Source organism: Engraulis encrasicolus, chromosome 6, assembly GCF_034702125.1.
Source record: "Engraulis encrasicolus isolate BLACKSEA-1 chromosome 6, IST_EnEncr_1.0, whole genome shotgun sequence".
NCBI classification, from domain to species: Eukaryota; Metazoa; Chordata; class Actinopteri; order Clupeiformes; family Engraulidae; genus Engraulis; species Engraulis encrasicolus.
Genome location: NC_085862.1, coordinates 48,592,680 through 48,617,679, shown reverse-complemented (window position 1 = coordinate 48,617,679; position 25,000 = coordinate 48,592,680). Strand labels below are relative to the sequence as shown.

General features: G+C 42.9%; 1 protein-coding gene across 1 annotated transcript in view; it reads left to right on the top strand.

Annotated features, from left to right (window-relative positions):
• Window positions 1-25,000, top strand: part of LOC134451392 (inactive N-acetylated-alpha-linked acidic dipeptidase-like protein 2) — a 303,318-nt gene that overhangs the window by 182,230 nt on the left and 96,088 nt on the right. The window contains exons 7-9 of the mRNA XM_063201830.1: window positions 3,838-3,930; window positions 9,057-9,262; window positions 11,939-12,067. Coding sequence (XP_063057900.1) covers window positions 3,838-3,930; window positions 9,057-9,262; window positions 11,939-12,067 — 428 coding nt within the window. The remainder of the gene's footprint in view (window positions 1-3,837; window positions 3,931-9,056; window positions 9,263-11,938; window positions 12,068-25,000) is intronic.

Below are 25,000 nucleotides of genomic sequence, written 5' to 3'. Positions count from 1 at the left end.
CCACTGACCCCTGGGACCCTGACTAACCCTTTCTCTATAGACAGTTTGTTAAAAGTGGATGTTTCCAAAGTAATTGTTTTATAACCACGTAATAATGTATGTAAATGTATGTTGACTACATTTACATAGTGTTTTATTCCCCAAATCGCTTCATCAAGTTGCCTGAAATTATCCTATTCACATACAGCACAGCATCCTATTCACATATACATATGTCTTTTGAATGGTTGATATAGGTGTCATCTTAAGTTGTAAGGTCTGTTTTTTTATTGTTTTAAATGTATGAAGGAGAACTTTCAGCAATGTGGCAGCATTGCATTTTATAACAGTTTGCTAGACTTGTTGCTGACCTTTTGAGATCTTCTTGTATTTTTTTACTTGAATCTTTGAAAAATTCTTTATTTTTTGAAAGGCATGTCTGTCTGTATTGTTATTAATCTGAAATGTGATGTGTTACATGTATTTGGAATTAGGACCCCAGGAAGACTAGCGAACTGCTATGGCATAAGCTAATGGGGATCCTTTAATAAAATAAAATACAGCCAGCCAGCCCTGCTATACTAAGTTCTACTCAGCTAGCTGGAAGCAGTCTGAACTTTACTATCTTGCTCAAGGACATTTTGACCTTGAGAGAAGTGGGATTCAAAGCAGTAACCCTGAGGTTTCTGCCTGGCTCCTTTGCCCTCTGTGTTCCGATTGGGTTTCAACATCAAAGAAACATCAGTGTGTAACGTGTTAGTTCTCATGTAACCTGTATATGACATTTATCACCTGAACCCTGAGAAAACCCATGAGTTTGACCATCACTGATACAAACCAAAATAGAACGAATAGAATTCATTTGAAGGTGTTTGCACACAAGGGCTGAGGTTTCTTCAACTTTTGCCGATACAGAAAAAATTGACAGCAAAGATGTAGCCTTTATTTCTGCAGGCCTATAGTATGTGTAAATATTACATGCGGATCACACCGGTGTCTGTGTACACTGCGTAGAGACAAGTCAATGTGCATTATTCACTGTAATACCGTCTGAATGCTGAGGCTTTTAAAAATCCACTGCTGGAGCCCCTACGTACAGTGCATCCCTTTTGCTCTTTATCCAAAGTCATTTTTGCTTTTGTCAAAAGTGATAAATGAGATCCAGTGCCCTGCCGGACGGCCGCTGAATTTTTATTTGAAATGAAATTACTCAGAGGCAAAAAAGCCTCTATATCAATGAAGCGTGGTTACAGGGTCTCCCCCCCTGCCCCCTCCTCCTCCTCCGCCTCCTCCCCTATTTGGGGGCCATGGGGCTTTACATCTTCAGTGGCAACTTCTTCATCTTTATTTCCCTGTGATACTTGCACCGTGCATTGAGCAAGCTAATAAAAAAAGCCAGCGTGCGCCTGCCTGCCTGCCTACACTGTCCGCATGGGTGCATGTGCGTATGGATGCGTGTGCCTGTAGATGTGCGTGTGCATGTGTGCGCGCACTGCAGTCACGCCCGAAGGCCAGGAACATCTGCCCAGCGCGCGGCAGCAAGCCTGCCTGCATTTCGCTCTCTTAAAAAGGAATTTTCAATTTTGCCTTCGCCCTTAAACCTGGAGAGAGCAGACATCCTCCTCTTGGCATGACGCGCTGTTTGAACTGGGGAATCGCATCCTGTCCTTGTGCAGTGTGGACTCGCAGGAGAAGGGCGCGGTGGGAGGAGGAGGTGTGTATCAGTGATGACAGAGGTAGAGAGAGATTCAGGAGAAAGGAAAAGACAGATGGAAGTAGAGAAAGCAAGAAATGAGGAGAGCGAGAGAGAGAGAGAGAGAGAGAGAGAGAGAGAGAGAGAGAGAAGAAGAAGAAGAAGGAGAAGAAGAAGAAAGTGAGCAGCACTGGAATGTGGATGAGGGAATAGGTTCCCTTGGGAAACTTTCATCCACTCTGCTATTGATGATGAATATTGATTTCACTACGCATGATTAATATTCACACTCCGCGTCTGACCCTCAATAATTAGCAAGACTCAGAGAGAAGAAGTGTGTGTGTGCGTCTGTGCGCACGTGTGCATGTGCAAGCAGTTATGTGGCTGTGTATGTGTGTGTACAGAGAACAGAGAGAGGGGGACATTGATTGGCATGCATGGTTTGATTGTTAGTATTAGGATCAAGAGCATCCAGTGTTCCGGTCGACCCCCGCCATCGCCCCCACCCCATCCTTCTCCACCCCCTCTGCCTGTCTCATCTCCTGGGAAAGTCGCGGGGGGTTGGCCTGTTAATATCACCCCTTCCATCAAGCCATCCTTTGCCTACTAAAGAAGTTGTTCTCAGCCATTCTTACGTATTGTGTGTGTATTGTATTGTCCGTAGAGAGAGGAATGGTGTGGTGATGTATAGGGCGGATTACAGCGCTGCAGTCTCTTATTTCACAGCATGGCTGCTGACAGCTTTGGCTTGGCCCAGTAAAAAGTCACCTGAAAGGGCCCCCCACCCAATACATACAATGTGATGAGAACCCATTTCTGGGGCCCTTCTGTCCCTGGCTTGGGCCCGGGACAACTGTCCCCTTTGTCCCTTACTGTCAGCCTTCCTGTGCTCAGCTCTAGTTAAAAAACTAAAACATTACAGTGGCTCTGCAGATATTTTCCACATTCTACAGTCTACATTTCTACATTCTTTTTTTTCTTCTTCATTTTCTGTAGAGTATTGAATTCCGAATTCAAGTCGTCCTGGGGTCAACCTGCCACCCTTCATAGTTCTTCTTGGTTCAGAAAAGTCCCACAGCAATAAAAGGCAAGCACTATGTACTTGTCATCGGAACCAGCCATCTGATTTATCGTAGATCTGTCCAGAGGCATAGTAAAAACAACTCTGCCGCCGCCTAGTAGTACAGAGAGGCATTTGAAAGACACCTGTTTATCTTGCCCCCGTGACCTTTCCGTCTATAGATAGTTTGGCAGACCCAAGGTGTAGAGACCGCCAAGCTTTGACAAGAGCCTGACCTTCAATGCTCTCTATGCAAACAGTATGTATACAGTATGTAAATGAAGATACTCAATGTCATATAGAATACCGGTATAGAAAAAAAAGCTACAGCAATAAGAACATAATAATACATATCTGAGACTTGTTTGTAGTTGAATGCAATGTGCCCATTGACCCCAAGTCTGGAGTTGTTGGGGGCATGAGAATGTGATGTTGAAGTGGCATGCGTGGTGCTTGGAAAGTTCTCTCGGGGAGCCTTGCGGTCTGTATCAATCACTACCGTACGGTATAGCATGGTTAGCGGTAGAGCTCGACTGAAGAAGGTCTTTTGTTTACTCGTCTGGGCAGCTCTTCACTGATACACTCTCAGTTCAAACACAGACATGAGTACAGCCATCATTCTTGGACTGATGATTTAATCTCTCTCCTCTTTCTCTTTTCTGATGTACTGCAATTGTACTATGCGTGCTTGGTAATGACTGAGTAGGGTCAGTGCGACGTTGTTGTGGTGGCTTGTGGCTGGGGTTGACGTCATTCGCACTCCCACAACATCTCCACAATAATTCTGTGTTTTGGCGTGCTCATGAAGATAAATTGCACTGCATGGGAAGAAAGGCAATACAAGATTGATGCTTGTTTTCTTTTGAACGGAGGTAGAACAATTGTCTGTGACAATGTTTTCTTTTTGCGCCTCACTTTTCTGAACATGATTTATTTCATTCTCTCTAACAAAAAAGGTACCAAGGACATATTTCCTAAGTATATTTTGACGGATTTACATGCCTTCAGTCCCTCCGTTGAAAAAAAAAAAAAATGTTTTATTTTGTTGTGCTGCAAGTGCTGCATTTAATCGGTGTGTCACACATTCAAACCTTTTGTCTTACAGCCAGAAGAATAATCACATTAACTATTGGGAGCCGGGCATCATACAGACCAGTTCACAATGTGGTGGGATACCTGAGAGGGAGGATTAATTCAGGTAGGCCTCATCTGTCTGCCACTCTACCACTCTACCACTCTACCACTCTACCACTCTGCCGTGTGTGTGTGTGTGTGTGTGTGTGTGTGTGTGTGTGTGTGTGTGTGTGTGTGTGTGTGTGTGTGTGTGTGTGTGTGTGTGTGTGTGTGTGTGTGTGTGTGTGTGTGTGTGTGTGTGTGTGTGTGTGTGTGTGTGTGTGTGTGTTCAGGGGGATTGAGCATTGACGTGCCTTGCCAAATATGTGGTCTGGGAATGTATTCAAATCAAGATTCAAGGAGTTTATTGTCATTGTCAATGAAGTCAACGAAATTGTGGGTGGAACAACAACACTGCATAGTTTGAAGTAGGCCTATAGAAGTAACCAAAAAGAAGTAGTCAAATAAAGTCTAAATTCATGAAGTATATCATGAAGTATAGTAAATTAAAGTAAATAACAGTAATAATATGAGTAATAATAAATTAATCAAGTAAATCAAACAGTAACAACAAATGAGATCCCCTCACCACAATTCAAGGTTAAAACCCAGTGCTGTTGATATTTTTAAGGTACACACACACACACACAAACACACACACACTTGGCAATGGCAAGGCACGTCAATGCTCAATCCCCCTGAACACACACACACACACACACACACACACACACACACACACACACACACACACACACACACACACACGCACACGCACACATCCATGTATGAATAAACAAATCAATAGGATGTTAAAGTAAGGGCCATCCCTTAAAAGGAAAAAATCACAGAACACCAGTCCAGAGACCTATGTAAGAGCACTAGAATTAAGCAGTCTAATGGCTTCAGGGTACAGGCTATTATAAAGTCTTGTAGTTTGTGCCTGTAATGACCTGTATCTTCTGCCTGAGGGAAGCAGTTGGAACAGGTGGTAAGCAGGGTGGTATGACTGAAAAGTAGGGGCTGAAGCATACTGCAGCTTAGCTTTTAAATTTTTTTAAGAAGTTGTAGCAACACCGAAATGTTAGTTGGGTGTTTGCACATAATAAAAACTTAGAAACTTGCATACAGCTTCAAAAAGTAGAACTCATAAAGGGTGTTCCCCAGAGTGAGATGTCTCCTGCATCTCTCTCAGAGAATGGGGGTTACCCATACAGTATGTATGTAGCCTATAGTTTTATTCTTGTAGAACAGGCAGGTTTTAAAAACCAATGCTGGCTCCATACAGCTAGTCTTTAGTTTTATTCTACTACTGTAGAATAGACAGGCTTTGAAACAGGTTCCTTTAAAACAATGCTGGCTCCATACTGCGCAAACGCACAGAGGCTGTTAGCTGCTGCAAATGGCCTTTTAATTACTGTCCAGCTCTGGCCTCTTGTGAATGATTTAATCAATGTCCCCAATGCAGTGGTGCTCCTTAATCTTCCCTCTTTCCTCTTCCTTCTCCTATTCCTCCGTTCCCTCCTCCACCACCTCCCCCCCCCCCCCCCATCTCTCTCTCTTACACCTCTGCCCAGAGTGTCTACCTGTTTAAACAGTCCTAAAATTACCCCCCAGATTTACTGCCTGCTATTAGGCACCCATCATCTGGTGCTGCACTTATGCTATGGGCCACAAATCTCTGGAGAGCAAACTTTGCCCTCCTCCTGCTGCTTTTTGCCAGATGTTAGATTTTAAAATGTGATACCGACACTTAAAACGACACACAAATTTCCCGATACTTACTGTGACAATGGCGTAGATTTAAGTTTCTCTTTTTATCGGTAGACACTGTGCTGACATACTACAGTACATCTAAAGGCTTTCTGCTGAGAAACGTTAATGTATATTTGAGTAAAACACATTCCTTTGGATAGACATTGAATTTACACATATTCTTGTCTTCTGTTTCAAGGAATGTTTATTGTGCATTTTTAGATGCGTCCCACGCATCTCTATAAGAGGCTTTGGTGTCCGTCCGTCCGTCCGTCCGTCCGCCGTCCGTCCGTCCGCCCTCCCGTGATGCGTTTCTGAATTGTGATTCCCTCTTGTGATTCCCCCTCTTGTGATTCCCTCTTGTGTCCACAAGGTGGCAGTCGCTCAGTTTTGGCCTGGAGCTCATGCGTGCAATGCCAGTGAGAAAAACATGGCGGCACTTCCTGTTGATTTTCACATGAAAGTTTTGCTTAATTTGAAGTCCCTAAGCGACTATAAATGTTGTGGCTTCCATATATTGATGTAAAAGTGCCCCACGAAGTAATGAAGCACAACAAAGTTACTCCACATTACCATTTGACCACTCGTTTTTCTATGCTAACAGGGTAGCTAATGTAGCATTGTAAATGATCCAGGGAGAAAGGGGGAAATGTTGTGATTTCAGTCCGCCTGAGGCAACGATTTTCGTGGGGAAGATGACCTGCATCTCGGTGGCATTGAACCACGCCCCCGTGCCTTATTTGGCTCGCTCAGCACGTGCGTCCTCAGTCCAATCGCAATGCTTTATTTTCCCCAGACGTTTAATCGCATTTAAGTGAAAGTGCAATGTATACACATCGCAAAATAACTCTTAATCCGATCTATTTAAATCGCATTTATTAAATCGGACTTAAAAACATCATGTACACGTAGCCAATGTCTCATTGATTAGTTTATGGAACTTACTGTTTGTCTGTTACGGTCCACGAAGACAATATCCACGTGAAAACGCAAACGCCTGCAAACCACTGTTTTGACAGAAAGACAGTTCACCTGTCGCCTACTCTGTTTTCTTCCCAAAGCGGCATTTAAAAGTATTCCATGAAATCCAACATCAACGTCACTTCAAATAGGTGACAGCATCATGCACACACATGAAATAACACTTCAGTGAGGGGGGGACATCACTGCTCTCATATTAAAGTGAAAAGAGAATTTCACATTTTAGTTTATTTAATGTAGGCCTATGTAAAATTGCAAATAGCCTATTCATTGAAATCTGTCCAGAAAGGGTTGTAATGTTTGCCTGTTTTTTATGTTTGTAATTATTATTATTTTTTAAATAAAAAATCGTGATTAAAAAAAAAATAGCCTAACAAAAATAGAGATTTTATGTTAAAAAAAAATGTGATATGGGATGGACCGATGGCCCCCCTAGCTAAATTCGCCTTAGGTCCCCACATTGCTAAATGTAGTGTAAGGGATTATTTTGAAAAGACAGTAACATGTAATCAGCAATGCATTACAGTTTTTCAGTAAATTGCCCAACACTGTTGAAATCCTATGGTACTTTTTCAAATCCAGGCTTATACAGTACATGGTAGGCTTATTGATAAATTGCCTTGACAGGTTATGAGGAGGCCAAGGGGGCGTTTGGGCAAAAAAGGTTCAGAACGGGCATAGACGGACGCATCTGTTGTCCGCCTGTCGGACTTGTTTCTTATGTTGTTGTTTTTATTCATGCCATGCATAAGAACAATGATTGATACAGTACATGACATGACTCCCATTTACTCGCCATTAATGGAAACGAAAAGGGTTAGGGTATTTTGGTATGAAAACAATTAAAATCAGGTGTTATCTCATGTATGCATGTATATATGCATAAAGGTAACGATCAGTAATGCTAGGGAATCTTTGCTGTGAACGTTACATTTAATGTTGTTTATACAGGTACAGTATTTAAACACCCTTTTCTTTTCTTTGCAGTTTTTTTTCTCTTGCGCTTTCTCACTTTTCTCTTTTTATTTTCTTTCGCTCTTTGTTGTTTTCTTTGTTGAGCTTCCTCAGACGTGATTACACTATGTGTCGTAAATTACTCAGCCATGTTCACCGATTTTATGAGCGGGTGTGCAGAACTAGGGCTTTGTAATATTTCTTTTTCAGACGACGGCTAATTAGCGAGGCCATCCATTTCCTGATCACCAAACTTATGATTTGTGAGCTGTTGATCATCATCATCATTATCATCGTCGTCATCATCATCATCATCATCTCCATTCACTGTTGTAGCTACAGTACGCCACCATTTGGGATTAATTCCAGTTAGGAACACACAGCTATTGATAGTGAGAAGAGAGTGACAGGTTTTGATAACACAATTAGCGACACGTTTAGCGCGCAGACTGCAGAAATGAAAAGATGCCACTTGTGTGTTGTTGTTCTGTGGACTCTCTCCTCTTTTCTCTCTCTTTTTTCTTTTCTCTTTGCTCTTTCTCGCTTTTCTTTCTATGCCGGTGTATGCATCTGGTGTTATCACTGCTGATGAAAACATATGGATGGCAGTTGCTCATCTAGTGTTTACAGATTTCAGATATAAAGTGTGAAAAAAAAACCAACAGTGGAGAAAGCACAGTATCCATATTGAGGGCTCTTTCATAGTTTTCACAGATTGTGTTATTCTGAGTCCTACTTCGCCAAAGGAAACTTGCCTGTCAGTGTTGTGTCAGATTGTGACTTTTGCAACTTGCTGTTTGCTCTTTTTGTAGTGTAAATCAGATAAGAAATGTAATATTTTCACATTAGCACTGCTCTGAATTACTGCATGTACCCTGTATTATTGTAACTATTAATAATCTTACGCATGAGGAAATGTGTGTGACATGCAATATGTAGGCTGGATGCACATGCTGTACACCACTGGAATGACCTTACACAGACCAGGCTATTGGATAGCGAGAGAAACATTTGGTTGATATGCATTTTGAAATTAGCTCAAAACAATAGTAACTAGAAATGCAGTCAGAGAGTGCAGACCTCCACCAAGGAAGCTGTTTGATAGAACTTTTGACTATGTGACATCCTTTTTTTTCTCAAGTCTTTTTGCCTTGCTAGATTTAGAAACTGGAATGTCAGAAAGGATCCAGATCGTGATCCAGATCACCACAAACATATAATTACTTGTTCCTTTTGTCATTGCCAACATCTCCATAAAATTGTATCTAAATCCGTGCATAACTTTTTGAGTTATCCTGCTGACAGACAGACAGACAAACAAACAGACCGAAAACACGACTGAAAACATAACCTCTGTGGCGGAGGTAAATATCAAATCATTTGTAATACCTATTTACAATGTGTAATGATGCTAGATATGATTAGAACTAAGGACGTAATGAGCAGAAAATAGAACTAAAGGGCAATGTCTGTTTTGTTTCCTCATGTCCATCGTTTGTTGTTGTTGTTTTCTCAACACAGATCGATATGTTCTTGTTGGTGGTCGTCATGGCAGCTGGCACGAGGGTTCTTGGGAGGACTGGAGCAGTAGTGCGGCCATCATGACTCAGTTGGTTTCCTCCATCACGTCTCAGCGGCGTCTGGGCTGGCAGCCAGACCGCACCATCATCTTCACCTCCTGGGGAGGCTCCGACCTGGGCAGCATCGGCTCATTTGAGTGGGGGGAGGTAAGGCGAAGTCAGAAACAACCAAAGCCCATTTTTTTCTTGGACTTTCTTGTCAAATGTGTTTCTTTAAGCCAGAAGGACATGGCCCCTGTGATAAATTAGCTGTTACCAGAATGGCAATGACCAAGTCGTAATGGCTTACCAAAAGCCCTGTTTACTGTCATAGTAGTGTAGTACTATGGTAATAGAAGTTTTTCAGTGACTATTACAACGTTCCACTGGTGGAATGGCGTGCATCAAGGGGCTTCACATTAACCTTGCCCAAACGGCTGGTAATAGACAGGTGGCCTATTTGAAATCTACTGACCCGGATACAGGCCTGGATGTTGATGAGATAAACAACAGGTGGTGTGTATGTTACCGTATGTAAATATATTGTACGAACCCAAAAAATGTTGTATCATAAGAAGATAACTGTTCAAGCCAGGTAGTTTAAGTGCTCTTTTTAAAGGATAGTTCCGGCGTAAAATGAAAGTTTCACCATCGCTTCCCCATGCCACATAATGTATCTAATGATGAGCCATTCCGGGCAATGCCGCGCCGTTATGGAGTTAGCTAATTTTAAGCTTTTTGGTGAAAAACGCAGCCAATGCATCACGGCGGGGCCAATTATAAGCCTATTATTTTCTGATGTTTCCCCGCTATAAACAACTTCAAAAACGCTACACACTTCATCACAAAGGTCTCGTCAATCAAACCGAGGCACAGAGAAGGTCATCGGACCACACAGTCTTTCACTGGCCAGTGTTTTCAGAGCAGAGGTGTCTCACTGTTGCAACTCTCTGACCCGGATGCAGGCTATTCAATCAGGTGGCTAGGCAGGCTAAACATGGTCCGCGGTTCTTACACCGGCAGCGACCGTAAAATGAAAAGCTGGAACCCCGACCGTTTTCACCGACTGCCACTGTCTAAACCAGCCATATTACGGGAATGGCTAATAGCATTAGAAGTGGACGAAACTGACGTAAAAACCCGGAGGGATCGCTACCGTGTGTGCAGGCAGCAGATTTGAAGAGTTGCATGGAGAGTACAGGTAGGCAGACTACTCTTACAAAGTAATTACAACACGGTATAATATAACATGGATTCAGCGTTGGAATAACACACCACTGGTTGGCCTACTTACATCTGTAAGAGCACTTCTAGTACGACTTTATAAAATTCCTCCAGCCCTCCTCCGTTGCGTAATGGTCCATACTGACCTCGCGCGCCCTCGTCAATTAGAGTCTAGAACTACTTCACTGAAACTACTCTGGCATGACATCAACCACATCGAATGCCTCAGGTCGCACAATTTCACAATTTCACTTGCCATCCCGCGCTAGTTTGTTTTGACAGTGTATTTATCTCCTGTAGTGGGCTACATTTACTGCACCTAGGCTATGCCTTCCCAAAACAGAGTGCTTGCTGGCAAAGACGCGCGGTGTTGCAACCAGTTTCACAGATTCACAGACAGTCAAGATTCATGAGCCAGACACATTTACACATGTTTCTCTCTCTCAGTTCAAACATACCTCCATAGCCATGCGCGTTTTTGGCACAGCATTCCTCTTTAGACGGTTTCGTTTAGGTGTTCCATCTCCCTTACTCTTCTTGTAGCCATCATCCTCGAAATGCTCCCTCCACACACGGTAGTAGCGATCCCTCAGGGTTTGTATGTCAGTTTCGTCCACTTCTAATGCTATTAGCCATTCCCGTAATATGTCTGGTTTAGACAGTGGCAGTCGGTGAAAACGGTCGGGGTTCCAGCTTTTCATTTTACGGTCGCAACCGGTGTAAGAACCGCGGACCATGTTTAGCCTACCTAGCCACCTGATTGAATAGCCTGCATCCGGGTCAGAGAATTGCAACAGTGAGACACCTCTGCTCTGAAAACACTGGCCAGTGAAAGACTGTGTGGTCCGATGACCTTCTCTGTGCCTCGGTTTGATTGACGAGACCTTTGTGATGAAGTGTGTAGCGTTTTTGAAGTTGTTTATAGCGGGGAAACATCAGAAAATAATAGGCCTGTACTTGGCCCCGCCGTGATGCATTGGCTGCGTTTTTCACCAAAAAGCTTAAAATTAGATAACTCTATAACGGCGCGGCATTGCCCGGAATGGCTCATCATTAGATACATTATGTGGCATGGGAAAGCGATGGTGAAACTTTCATTTTACGCCGGAACTATCCTTTAACTTTACTAAAAAAACCAATCAGTGCTTCTACAGTACATTACCTTTTTAGTAGCATGGGAGTGTTATGAATAGTCTCTGTATATGGAGAAATTATATTCGACTTTTTATATTTATTACTTTTATAGTGATGTGTGTGATGATGATTGTGTTAATACTCCTGGTGCTATTCTGCCCTACAAAGGCAAAGTGCAGTAACATATTTTGTCAAAATTGAGTTTAGGTTGAAAATGGTCTTCAGTACACCTCCTTTAACGTTTGACAAAGTCTTATGGTCCAAATGTGTCCCATTTTAGAGATGTTGCTATGTCAAATTTGCGGTAACTACATGATCTACCTAATACAAAGCCTTTGAAGATGTTCTTCTCAATCTCAATGGTGGTGTAGTTACTGCACTTGGCCTTTGTAGGGTAGTATTCCTAAGGAGGATGATGAAGACAATAATGATGAGGATGAGGATGAGGATAGTAATGGCACCATTTCCTCCCGGATGCTGTGGCAGGACAACCGCGTGGTGTTGGAGAGCAGTACGGTGGCTTACGTCAGCCTCTACAGCCCGGTGCGAGTAGGGAGGTCATCGTGCTCCACCGCTTCTCCTTCCCTGTTTCAGCTGGCCTCTGACCTCCACAAGGTACCGTATCTCGCCCACAGCTACTCTGGTTCTCCATGTAAGCTACCTCATAGCCCACACATACACAAATACACCACCATGCACCCATACAGCACAAGGTGCAGTATGTTACACACCCACGTAAATATGCATTTCTACACAAAGTGCCACACGACTAAGCATATAAAAAAAAATTCAACAAAGCATCTCACCCCCAACACTGCGCAATACACAGCCTGACTGCACTGTACTGAGAAGGGTTTGATTGCAGTTGTTTTAGACCCTGAAGAAAGTTTAAAAACGCTGACTAGCACTAACATTTATCTGGTGTGGTGGATTTTGGTGATGAATGGCGCAACAAGAAGTAAATTGCATGTATAAAGCATATATAGAAAAAGGACAAAAACGTGTTGTTGTATAAGTAAGAACAGAACAGGCCAACTTTGTGCTAACAATTTGAAGATGTGAAAGAACAAACAAATAGACATACATACATGAGATTATCAGAAAAGGGTTCAGATGGAAAAGTACTGAGCTTATTTTAGGGGGCATATTAGGCCTACTTACTTGCAAATAAGATCATTTCCCCTCACGAGCACCACTCGTGACTGCACGACACATAGCCCACTGTATGGCAGACACAAGACCTACAAATTATACGTATTTCCAAACTAAGTGTCTGCTTCTAGACGATTACTCTGCAAAATAACACGAGATGTTCTAGGGCAGTCTTTCTCAAAGTGGGGGGCAAGCCCCCCTGGGGGGGCGCGGAGGCATTGCAGGGGGGGCGTGTGACATCTGATTTTGGTGTCTCCCCCCCCAAGGACATGATTTCCTGTCTCTCCAATAAGCAATACATTGTAAGCCCTCACCGTCATTGCCGTGAATTTAAATAGCATAGGAACACACGTCCCTCTTTGTTTTATCTCACCAGTCACCTATCCTTTGGTTCTGCGCAGCGCAGCAATCGTAAAATCAGTTTGTGCGAGTACTGCTGTTGCTTAGGGGGGGCTCGGAAGCATCCAGACCCTCCGAAGGGGGGAATGATGGGAAAAGTTTGAGAACCACTGTTCTAAGGTAAAGGCTTTTGCACCTAGCAGCAGAGGTGCATCTTGTCACCAGGCTAGGCAGGCAGCCACGTGGGGCCCCCAAACCCCTATATGGAAATAACAGCTCGCACTTTACTACAGCAGTGGCTTTTGCATTTTCGCTTGGGGCCCCACCTGACCCTAGAATCGCCTCTGCCTAATGATTTTGCTTCAAACAAATGGAGAACTGGAATTGAGGATGCGAAAATCACGTTGCAGGGACAGTTTGTTTTGAGACAAGGTGGCCGAGAGTGTTGGAGAAGAGGTCACATATACTTTTATTTTATTTTATTTGACAAGGATTGTATGACACACACAGCCTACAATTGAGCAAAATTATAACCATAAGGGTATTTTTCATCTGTAGTCTTTGGACCAGAATTGTCGTTAAAAAGGAGGATGATTAGAATAATAATATTAAAATATATAATTATAACAGATGCTAAGACACAACACAAACCACAACACAAGATCAATGACTGAAATGCACACAATGTTGCCCTGTATTTAACCATTTCTTAAGATCTGATTTTAAGAGTACTGTGTGTGCATGAGTGTGTGATTGAATAGAGAATTGCAACCAGCAGTACTTGTGCTATTGGGTCAGTGTACTTTTTCTAACCAAGTGTGCTGGGTAATACTAGGGTGCTATCATCTGGTGTGTTAATAAATTCTAGAATGACTGTACATTATTCATTAGGCATTGGGGGTTGTTTTCCTTATTCCAAACATTTACTTTGGTTGTTTTGTTGTCATTCCTTTTACTTTTGTTACTTTTACTTTTGTTAACATTTACAATTGATGATATGCCTTGGTATCTTTGTCTACGAAGAAGTGTGCCTTGGCTCAAGGAAAGTTGAAAGCCACTATACTAAGCACACAAGTCTATGTAAACCCCGTACCAAGTAGTGGGAGGTGAAGGCCCAGACCTGAACAAAAGTGCTTAAGACGCTAATTTGTAATGTCACAAGATAAGACCAAGGATCACCATTGTGAAACGATTGCGGACAATTAACGACTATCAGAAGCAACTGGTCTCGGGTCGCGACTCACTCCTTGGTACGGTTGGTGGCTGTTAGCAAGGTTTTTGCTGGTTCCTGTTTTGCTGGTGTTTGGCATAACTTAGACCTGCCGGGTGAGCAAATAAACTCTCAACAACATCTATTTCAATTCTGACTGGGCTGAATTCGTTCAAAACGTGGCGACAAGACTTACGCTCGAGCGTCCTCACTCAGGGCACCTGAGGAGCTCAGGTAACGAAGAAAATCTTCTTCACTGGTCATAGGGGTTGTGATGACTTGAAATTAGTCTGGCTGTGAGCCTACCTGTACACTACACTTCGAATGTGGGACTCAAAGTCCACATCTTCACTTGCCGACACTCTGGCTAGCTGTACAAAACAACCGAGACTTGTATGATCCACAACATGAAGGGAGACAACATGAGTGTCTAAGTAAAATGATGTTTTTCAACAAGGATAAATCAGCCAACCAAATGTGAAGTGGTTAAACTGTTTCTGGTGTTGCTATGGGAAACGTCATCAGCCGTTGATGCTTTGTGTGTAATTTTGCAGTGCATGGAAGGGGGTGGATTAGTGTGATTGGCGTGGTAAAGCCCGTATGAAGGGGAGTGTGCTCCAAAAGTCTAAGGAGTCAGAGGGCTACGTTGGTCCCGATTTTAAAAAGCCAGCTTCCAGGGTGTGGCCAATTGAGACAAAAATGTCCATCTGCCAGCACCCGACAGATTAGGCACTGCAGTCTAGACCAGCCAGACAGAGACGTATAGAGGGTCGCCACGCCACATATTGGAATGTAAAGCCATTTGTGAGCAAAAACGAAAGGAGATGTCACTCAAGCAACCTGTCAGACTCTGCTTTCTGTGAGCAGATAAAACCATCCATATGCACTACTCTGAGGAGCCCACTTTAAATCAACTCAGTACCGTGTTGGATTTTTTTTCATTTGCTCCTTTCCTTTTCTTCATGCCTCAAAACTTGTGTAATTGCGCGAGGGTGACAAGGAAGTGGTGAGGAACTTAACCTATTAAAATGTTGTCAATGAGTCCCCCTGGTCTAGACTCCTCACCTGACGGCAGGATTTTTACAGGTCACAGGGGGTCATTTGGCGGGTGGTAATGACAGAGGACCCCATTATTTTTCCCTGAAACAATATTTCTGTTCATTAGGCTAAATGCCAGTCCACCTGTGACATTTCGGAATAATAGCGGAAGTCCTGACCCGTTTGCTGGCCGTGCACACAGCTGGAACAGCTCTCTGGCAGAAACAGAAAGAATTGCAGATGGAGAAATTGTTCCCCCACATACACCCAGACATATACCCAGGCACAGACACAAAGACACTCACAGACACACTTGGATGCACGCACGGACGCACGCACACACGCACGGACACATGCACACACAGAGAGAACTTTTCCCATTTCCTTTGACCTTCAGCCAAGTCCTTACATGTTAAAGTGTCGAGTCTTGAAAATCTTGGCCGTCTTTTCTGAGGACCGCATATGCAGATCCTAATGAGGTGGTTGAGGTGGAACAGTCGTTTGGCTTTAGAGCTGGCAAAGTGCATACAGTATATACTGTACACTGTACAACACTGTACAGCACAACAGCTGCAAAGTAGGCAGTGAAAACAGTGAACAAAAGATGATCTCTCTGAAATAACGACAGTCTTTCCCCTACGATAGACATTTCCACGGTTTACTAAATTCTTTTCCCCAATGTGACCATGATGAATTAGGGTTATGAGTCGACCACAGTTAATGTATTATAAGCAGGTATAAAAAAAAAACCTGATCAGCCTTCCAAATGATTCATCTCAATATATAGACAAAGATCTTCAAAATATTCAAGACCAGTTGAAGGAGGGAGAGAAATAGAAACTTTCTTTGTGAGAGATTTAATTCACTAGAGGAGGTGAAATAATTCATTGTCCCTTTTCCGCAATCATGGTTTTAGAGACGGTTTTGTCAAAAGCACAATTGCCCAATGCCGTCACCATACGCTGAGAAATAAATGTTGGTTTGAGGTGTTGAGGCAGCCTTTCACACTATTCTCAATAATTTCACAGAATAGAGAATCTCTCATTGTAACAACAGTCATTCTCTATGCAAACGGTCGCGGGCCAAATTCGACCTACAATGCCATTTTTGTCATTACACTGCCTATTTCTCCTGGTTTTGTAAATGAGATCTCTTTCCATCGCCCAAACTCCACAGTCTCAAAAGTTTCAACATTTTTTTAGCCCATCTATCTCTCCCCCCCAATTGTGTTGAGAAAGAGCTTTCTACTACCTTCCCATTCTGTGCCGTCTATAATTTATCCACATCGTTTTCAGCTCATTTGCAAGTTTCCAATGACTTTACGGGTAATGATATCTGGCCCTCACTCCGCACCTCTCCTCCCAGGATACAAGACATACGATGCCCTTATTAGTATGATAATTGAACGAATTCCCATCCAATCAAAGGCACAGGGGCTTGTGTTTGTGTCTGACTTTGTTAATTGCTTTGTAATCAGGTACTGCAATTTCAGGTGTAAGTGAAGAGTGAATGACTGTGTGTGTGTGTGTGTGTGTGTGTGTGTGTGTGTGTGTGTGTGTGTGTGTGTGTGTGTGTGTGTGTGTGTGTGTGTGTGTGTGTGTGTGTGTGTGTGTGTGTGTGTGTGTGTGTGTGTGTGTGTGTGTGTGTGTGTGTGTGTGTGTGTGTGTGTGTGCGTGCGTGCGTGCGTGTGTGTTTGTGTAGTCTGTCTGTGCATGCGTGGGGGATGGGGGGTTGCAAGCATGTGTGTCTGTGTATTTTTTAATGTTTGTGTTTATTGTTGAGTGTGTGTGTGTGTGTGTGTGTGTGTGTGTGTGTGTGTGTGTGTGTGTGTGTGTGTGTGTGTGTGTGTGTGTGTGTGTGTGTGTGTGTGTGTGTGTGTGTGTGTGTGTGTGTGTGTGTGTGTGTGTGTGTTTGTGTGTATTGATTGTCATTAACTTGCACCTACCACCTCAATCAGACTCCACGTTTCTTAACTGAGGAGACTGCTTCAGTCTATTTACTCTCCCCCAATGTCCATAAACACACGTTATTCTGATATTTTTTCTGCCTTAATGATTGCTTTGTGGAAATACATCGCAAACACACTTAATCCCAAGCATTAATGCTGTATGCACAATTGTGCAGTCCTCCAGGACAGAGGCACACTTGGCTGAAAAGTTGAATGGAAAAATGAAAATACATTTGTAATCACATGTAAGCCTTTCACAGAAAGCAGGATGAGGTTCTTAATTGTCCTGTCGAGCAGTTTGTGTGTGTGTGTGCATGCGCGTCTTTGTGTGCGTGCGTGCATGCATGCATGCAGGGATGCTGACAGGCTGGGACAAAGGGGTCAGAAAGGGGGCCCAGAATTGAGTCTTCAGTACATTGTATTTCTTGAGGGGCCCTTTCAGATGAATTTGTCCAGGGCCTAGCCAAATCTGTCAGCGACTCTGCATGCATGGGTTCATGTGTCTGTGTGTGTGGATGTGCAGATGGATAGGAGGTGGATAGTGTGTGGCTTTCCTCTTTGCCTGCTGTCTTGCAGTCCTGATTGTGTTTCCACAGACTTGGTCTATGTCTTCAATCACCCCGCTTATTGATTCTGTATTCTGTGTAGAGTCAGTGGGTGCTGTAGGTTAAAACACTGGTAAGATTTTGAGACATCTTATTAAAAGATACAATAAATCATGCTGAAGTAAGGTGGTTAATATTCTCCACTTATCTTTTTTCTTCTTTACAGACAGTTTACAGCCGTCTTCAAAGTAGAGATGCCACTGTGTTGATGTGTTTTGAATGGGTGCTTTGGAACCAATTATAATAAAAAGGGGCCTTTCTTTGGGGATTACAGGGCCTAGCATACAAAATAAATTGAGAGACTTTTCATCATTTAATTGGGCATTGTTGCACCCGTGAGTATGCGTTTGCAGTCTATTTTAAAACCGTGGATTTCGGAGGATTGGTCTTTGCCGGGATGAAAAGAGTACAGTGTCATCCTTATCCATCCAAATTTCTCTTCTTTTAGCCTGGAAAAAAGACTCATCATACATTTCAAGTGGGTGAAAAAAAGAAAGCCTCCAGAGTTTTGTTATATAAAGAAATGGGTGGTGTTTGTTGTTCGTTTTGCACCCCATACGGCACCCGTCCCAGATTATCCTGGACTTGGCATGTTTCATTTCGCTGTGATTCTCCGCGGAGCCCTGTGTGCGCGTATGTGTAGATGAGATCCCACGAGAGGTAAAAATGTGTCGGCAAGCAGCACCCTGAGCCGCCTCCATTTTTCAAGATGCTGACTATCGTTACAAATGTCCCGCTTTACTAACAGGCTTCCCTCGCTAGTTCCATCTCTGATAAGGTGGGACTAAAACCCCCCTCTAAGCTTCGGTAATCCACTTGAACCCAATATCTATTACTGCCACTAAGCAATAGATCCTCCCCCTGTGAATTGATTTTTAATGCACAGTGATGATGTCGAGCTGTCGGATAAAAAATAGGGGGAGAAAAAATGGGTCACAGTCACCCACCCGCATACATTTAGTCCGTTTTTACTCCATCCACTTAGTACCTTTAACTTATCAATTTTTAACCCTGGTGTCCATCAAAGGTGATTCATCTGCCCTTGTTTTATGGAAGTATTTGTAGTCGCAAATGATTCCCCTGGCAGGATCCAGGGGATAGATCACAGTATCATTAATAATTGCAATTACAATGGACAGCAGAATATATTATTTATAATTCATAAATGTCTCCTGAAATATGCATGGCGCACTACGTATATGGCGGTATGTATCTTTAATGACTAAATGGCACAGTGCGAGCACTAACACTGGCCCTGAAATAGAGGTGTATCTGACTCTGGCTAGCTTTTAGTATGTGGCACTGTATCCCTCTTACATCCACATGCCAAAGCCCCCAGACCTGTGGAACTGACCTAGATGAGAGCTGACAGCTCGTCTTGATTATATCCGGATGCAAAACCCATTTAGATTGAAAAAGTGAATCCTGTAAGCGTCTCAGAAGTGGTCAACTCTGATTAAAAATGCATATAAAATGGTGCTCAAGCAAAGTCCCTGACAGTTGAGATTGGATTGCAAATATCTCACCTATAAAGAAACATGTTTTTTTCATTCTCTTCCACAACATAGACTCTTCAAATATCTACACTAGACCTTTCATCATTGTTTTTTGACTGACCAAGCAACATGCCACACATTGGCGTATGTTCACCAGATGTTTTGTTGTCTTATGTTATCATTTCTGCTGCTAATTGTCATGTTACGTTGTGTACATAATAGCCCATGGGAAAAAAATGTATAAATTATTTACTCACTTTTACCCATGTCCTCTTCAAACCAGAAATATCATTGCCAGTGAATGCGGGTGGATTTTCTTCCAGCAACGCTCGGCAAGATTAAATTAAAAGTATTTAATGCAACTATAGATGTAGGTAACAGTAAATCTCTTACTCCTTTCAGTAGGTCCCATTTTCCAGTTCTCAGACTTTCAACGACTATAAATGACCTCCATCTTCCCTCAGTGAATGAAAGTTCAGAATGACTCTTGGCGGAGTTAACACTGTCACCTAGTGTTTGACTATATCATTATATCAGGGGTGCATTTATCAAAACCATAGTTGCGAAATAGGTTAGCTACTTTGTTGTTTGTAATGCAATTTCCCATTGGCAAATACCCACGTTGCTAACTGGCTAGCAACTATGCTTTTGAGAAGTGGACCCCTGGTTTGTTGAGACTCCAACCAATCTTTGTGGTATAATTCATTATTAATGTGTGTAAATAATGTGGGTTTTTTTGTTAAGTGATTTGAGATAAGCCTGTACATTATATCCTGTATGTTTCTGCAGAGTGCAGACAAGCCCCAGAGTTATCAGGCAGCAGTATTCAAATCTTGTTCTGATAACTCATTAGGTTGTTCAGATGGGAGCGTGAGCCAGATGCTTGGGAGGATTCCAGTGCCCCAATTTTGGTAATGGGAAGACCGCCAGGAAATACTCCTGAGTGTAAAGTTGCTCATGAAACATCTTAACACACCAGATATCGTCCCAAAAGTTATGCAACATCAGCAGACACCTTACAACACAGCACTAACTTTTGGGATGATATTTTTGAAGCATGTTAACATTTGACATTTCCAAACACAGTGTAAACAAACAAGCTGTGCCCCTAGTTAGCTGTGCCAGGCTCAAGGATCTTGCAAAGACCTGAACAAAATAATAATGCTTCGTCAGGTACTGACAAGTGAAGGGTAGCATGAGCAATACAAACTGCATTTCTAAGTTGATTTTGAAATTGGATGGAATTTCACATGGTTCCCAAATGCATTTGGTAGGCCTATGCATCCCATGGGCTCCCCAGTCTCACCTTGTAATGTATAGCATGGCATATTCTATGTCATTGTCACCTTTTCTGGAATACAAGCAGCTACTGGATAATAATGCTAGCTGTTTCAGTCATTTTGATTAAAACAAAAAACGCCTACACCAGCAGAACCTGTTTGAATGTCGACCCAATTACGGCAAAATGAAATGGCAGCATTATATCAGAATACTCTTTTTTTCTGGTCAAGTGCCTTGTAAAATGAGTTGATTGACAGCATTAGGTCAGCAGCATGAGGCGCTTGCTGATCATGTGCTGTACTGCTATTGTCCTCCATCACTCGCTCATCCCCCCAAAATGCCATTTCTCTATGATCCAGCTAATGTGAAGAGTTTCACCTTGACAAAGCGCTGTTTGTTTAGCATAATTATGTTGTGAGAGGAGACACACACACGCACACACACACACACACGCGTGCACACACGCACACACACACACGCGCGCTGGAACACACACACACACACACACACACACACACACACACACACACACACACACACACACACACACACACACACACACACACACACACACATGCTGGTACACAGACAAATTGTTACTTTGTGGGCTCCCGCAGCCTTGAGGGCTTCTGCAGTGAGGCAGAGGATTGTGTGTCTGTGTGTGTGTGTGCGTAGGTGGGAGTGCGGTAGTGTGTATGTGTGTATGTGTGAGTGCGTGTGTGCATGTTTGTGTCTGTGCATGTGTGTGTGTGCGTGCATGCATACCTGTACGTGCATACGTGTATGTCTGTGTGTGTCTGTGGAAGTGTGGTAGTGTGCCTGTGTGTGTATGTGTTTGTGTGTGTTTGTGTGTGTGTGTGTGTGTGTGTGTGTGTGTGTGTGTGTGTGTGTGTGTGTGTGTGTGTGTGTGTGTGTGTGTGTGTGTGTGTGTGTGTGTGTGTGTGTGTGTGTGTGTGTGTGCATGCATGTCTGGGTCTGTGCATGTGCGTGTATGTGTATGTGTACATGCATGCGTGCGTGTCTGTGTGTGCGCATGTGTGTGTGTGTGCGAGCTTGCGTGTGCGTGCGTGCATGGGAGCTTGCGCGTCCATGTGTGCGTGCGTGTGTGCGAGTGGCCATTTTTGGGCCAGGTGCTGGAGTATCTTTGCTTGTATCGGTGCTACTGCTGTGTTGTGTTGTGTTGTGCGGTGAGGTGCTGTGCCGTGCCGCAGCCCCAGCCACCACACCACACATGCTTTATCGCCTCTGTCAGCTATCAATTTGTCCACAATCAATAAACCTTCACCGCCCGAGCGGCTCCCGGATGACGAATTAGATGCTCGCCTCCCGCGGCTTCTTCATTTACACGCCGAGCTTGTTTACAGTGTGCATGTGTACGTGTGGAGGGCTGTACTCTCACTCTGTCTTTTTCCCCTTCTCCCTTTTACTCCCCTCTCTCTCTTTATCTCTCTCTCTCTCTTTCTCTCTATCGTTCTCTCTCTCTCTCTCTATCGTTCTCTCTCTCTCTCTCTCTCTCTCTCTCTCTCTCTCTCTCTCTCTCCTCTTTTCTTTCTCTGTACATATTAGAGTAGGAAGAGGGACACTAAGCCTCTCGATCTTTGCAGAATGTGTGTGTGTGCGTGTGCGTGTGCGTGTGCATGAGTGAGCGTGCATGTGTGTGTGCGCGCTATGGCAATCCATTCTCACACCCAGGGAGCCGACAGTTGGGACAAAATGGTCAGTTGTCCCGGGCCCAGGGAGAGGGAGGGCCCAGAATTTGATCCCCATCACATGGTAAGTTTTGAGTGAGGGTGCTTTTGAGATGACATTGTCTCTTGCTTGGCCAAAGCTGTCAGCGGCCCCTGCTCATACCGACACATCAATATATGATAGCAAAGGTATATTTATGCATAAGCCTCTATGTATTTGTAATGCCAAAGGTTCCCCTTTTTGCATCCTGTCATGACTCAGAAAAGGCTGGGATGCAGACACCTTAACCGTCCGCAAAAAAAAACGTTTGCCTTTTGCTCCATGAGGCAACATGTAGTTCAAACCTTTGGCGTCATATATTGAGCCTTAGTCAAAGTGTCAACATGGCCCTGCCGTGGCCTAATGGTAGGGCACTGGGTTACTACGCTGGCGACTCCGGCCCGAGTCATTTGCCGTTCTTGCCCCGTCTCTCTCTTCCCACTCATTTCCTGTCTCTCCTCCACTGTCCTGTCAGAAATAAAGGCAAAAAGCCCTAAAAAATATACATTTGTATATTTAAATTAAAAAGTGTCAACATATGACATGAAAGTTTGGTATGAAACTGGGTAGGCCATGCCAGCATCTTTTATGACAGCAAGCAGAAAATTGGAAATGAAGCTGTAGATTTCATATGGAACTTTTGTAAGATGCTAAATACCAGCCATTAGTTGAGTCCTTCAATATCAGACCTAGGTTGTCATTGCAAAGTAATTGCTACTTCATATGGCAACCTTGGGCATGTAAAATGTGTGAATAGTTTATGGAGAATGCAAACCAAGAGAAAATAAATTACAACTCAGTCATTAGACTGATAAATTGAGAGATAATTCCATGTTTGATTCCAAGCCTGAAAAGTGTCCATTATTGTTGGGATATACAGTATAATTCAAAGCAAAGTGTTGGAGATGTGTGATTGTGTGTGTGTGTGTGTGTGTGTGTGTGTGTGTGTGTGTGTGTGTGTGTGTGTGTGTGTGTGTGTGTGTGTGTGCGCGCGTGTGTGTGTGTGTGTGTGTGTGTGTGTGTGTGTGTGTGTGTGTGTGTGTGTGTGTGTGTGTCTGTCTGTCTGTCTGTCTGTCTGTCTGTCTGTCTGTCTGTCTGTCTGTCTGTCTGTCTGTCTGTCTGTCTGTCTGTCTGTATTTGTATGTAGAGGCTGTTACTTCCAGGGCTTCCCTTCGGGTTATTTTGTCACTGCAGATGGGTAGATGACAGATAGGCAGCAAAAAACTATTTTTTCACAAAACATTGTTTATGAGGGAAAAACGTATACATCTACGTAGTGCAGCAGTTAATATTTCAAACAATCCAAGTGGTCACACTGTTGGTCTATTAATTGACTATTTATTTACGTTGATAAAGCAATTTACTGAAAATATGTCCTCTGGTGTGACGTTAACAAATAAGTATATTGAGTAATGTAGAAATGGCTTGATGGAGTTTTATGAACATTGTTACACTCTTCATATTTATTGCATTTTTTTAAAGTCTTAATTTAATGAGAAATAACCATTTAAGGATTTTTTTCCCATTAGAGGTGAGCTTATTAGAAACCTTCGAGCAAATACAGGGATATCTTTCTTTTTAAATGTTCAAAATTGCCCGAATTTATACTAGCATTTCAGGGATGATAATTTGTTCTTCCCTAATGCAGTATTCAGTGTTTATCAAACATATCAAACTCTCAAACAAATATTTGAGTGTTTAGAAAATGTCACACCGTAGGACATTCATGTCACACTAAAGGACAGAAATGCAAAACTGAGCCAGAAACAAATGTATCAACATGATTATTTTGTCTTTTGATCATAATGTTATGTTGTAGTCAATATGGACCTACACTTTATGCTCATAAGTCTTTAAATCATAGATTATCAGGCTATCGTAACACTTAATGACAGCCATGCAGTCATTAAATTTAACCTTCAGAGCTCATAAGACTCATACTGAAGTGTGACCTTGGCATGACCATCACTCCTCACCCTCTTTGTAGGTATGGTATGACTGTCACACCATTGAACCTGTAGTGTGTAGTGGCCAGTGCCTGTCTGGTATCTCAAGCTGGACAGCACATTTATGCTATATTGAGCTCTCCACAGCATACTTTATTCATGTATACTTCTCCTCTCTCACTCATCTTTCCTCTCACTGTTGCCGTATTTTATGGTTTCAAAGCACCATTAATGACATTTTATATCCTTTGACAGTTTCTAAAATCAACAGCAAATATTCATCAACAATGCATCAAAGTCATTGAGAGTAAATAGAATGGAGGCCAAATCAACGCTATTCTATTTACTCTCAATGATCAAAGTATAAATTCCAATGGCCAATAAAGGACTAAGTAATTTGAATACACAATATTTATCTAGTCAAACAACAAAGTAAGCAAAAAATGTACAACCAGTTGTTTTAAAAGCTATTTCTCAGATATCTAGTCCTTTGGTGTGACCTGGTTGTCCTTTGGTGTGATACTCCAAAGTGTCACACCATAGGACTTTTACCATCTGTGATGGAGTGACCATCACTAGGGTTGTGGGTGTGTTCTGACTAACATGCCAACGAGCCTGGCTCTTTGGTGTAGCGGTCAGAGCCCCAGTTTACTACTCCAGAAGGTCTGGGTTCGAGTCCCAGCTGGGCAACTCTACTCCCCTTCACTACACCATCACACCATAGGACTTTTGAGTTAATTTAAAGCTGTGTCGTTGCCAGCTGAAATACAATATTCACCTTTAGTAAGATGTTTTTGCATAAATC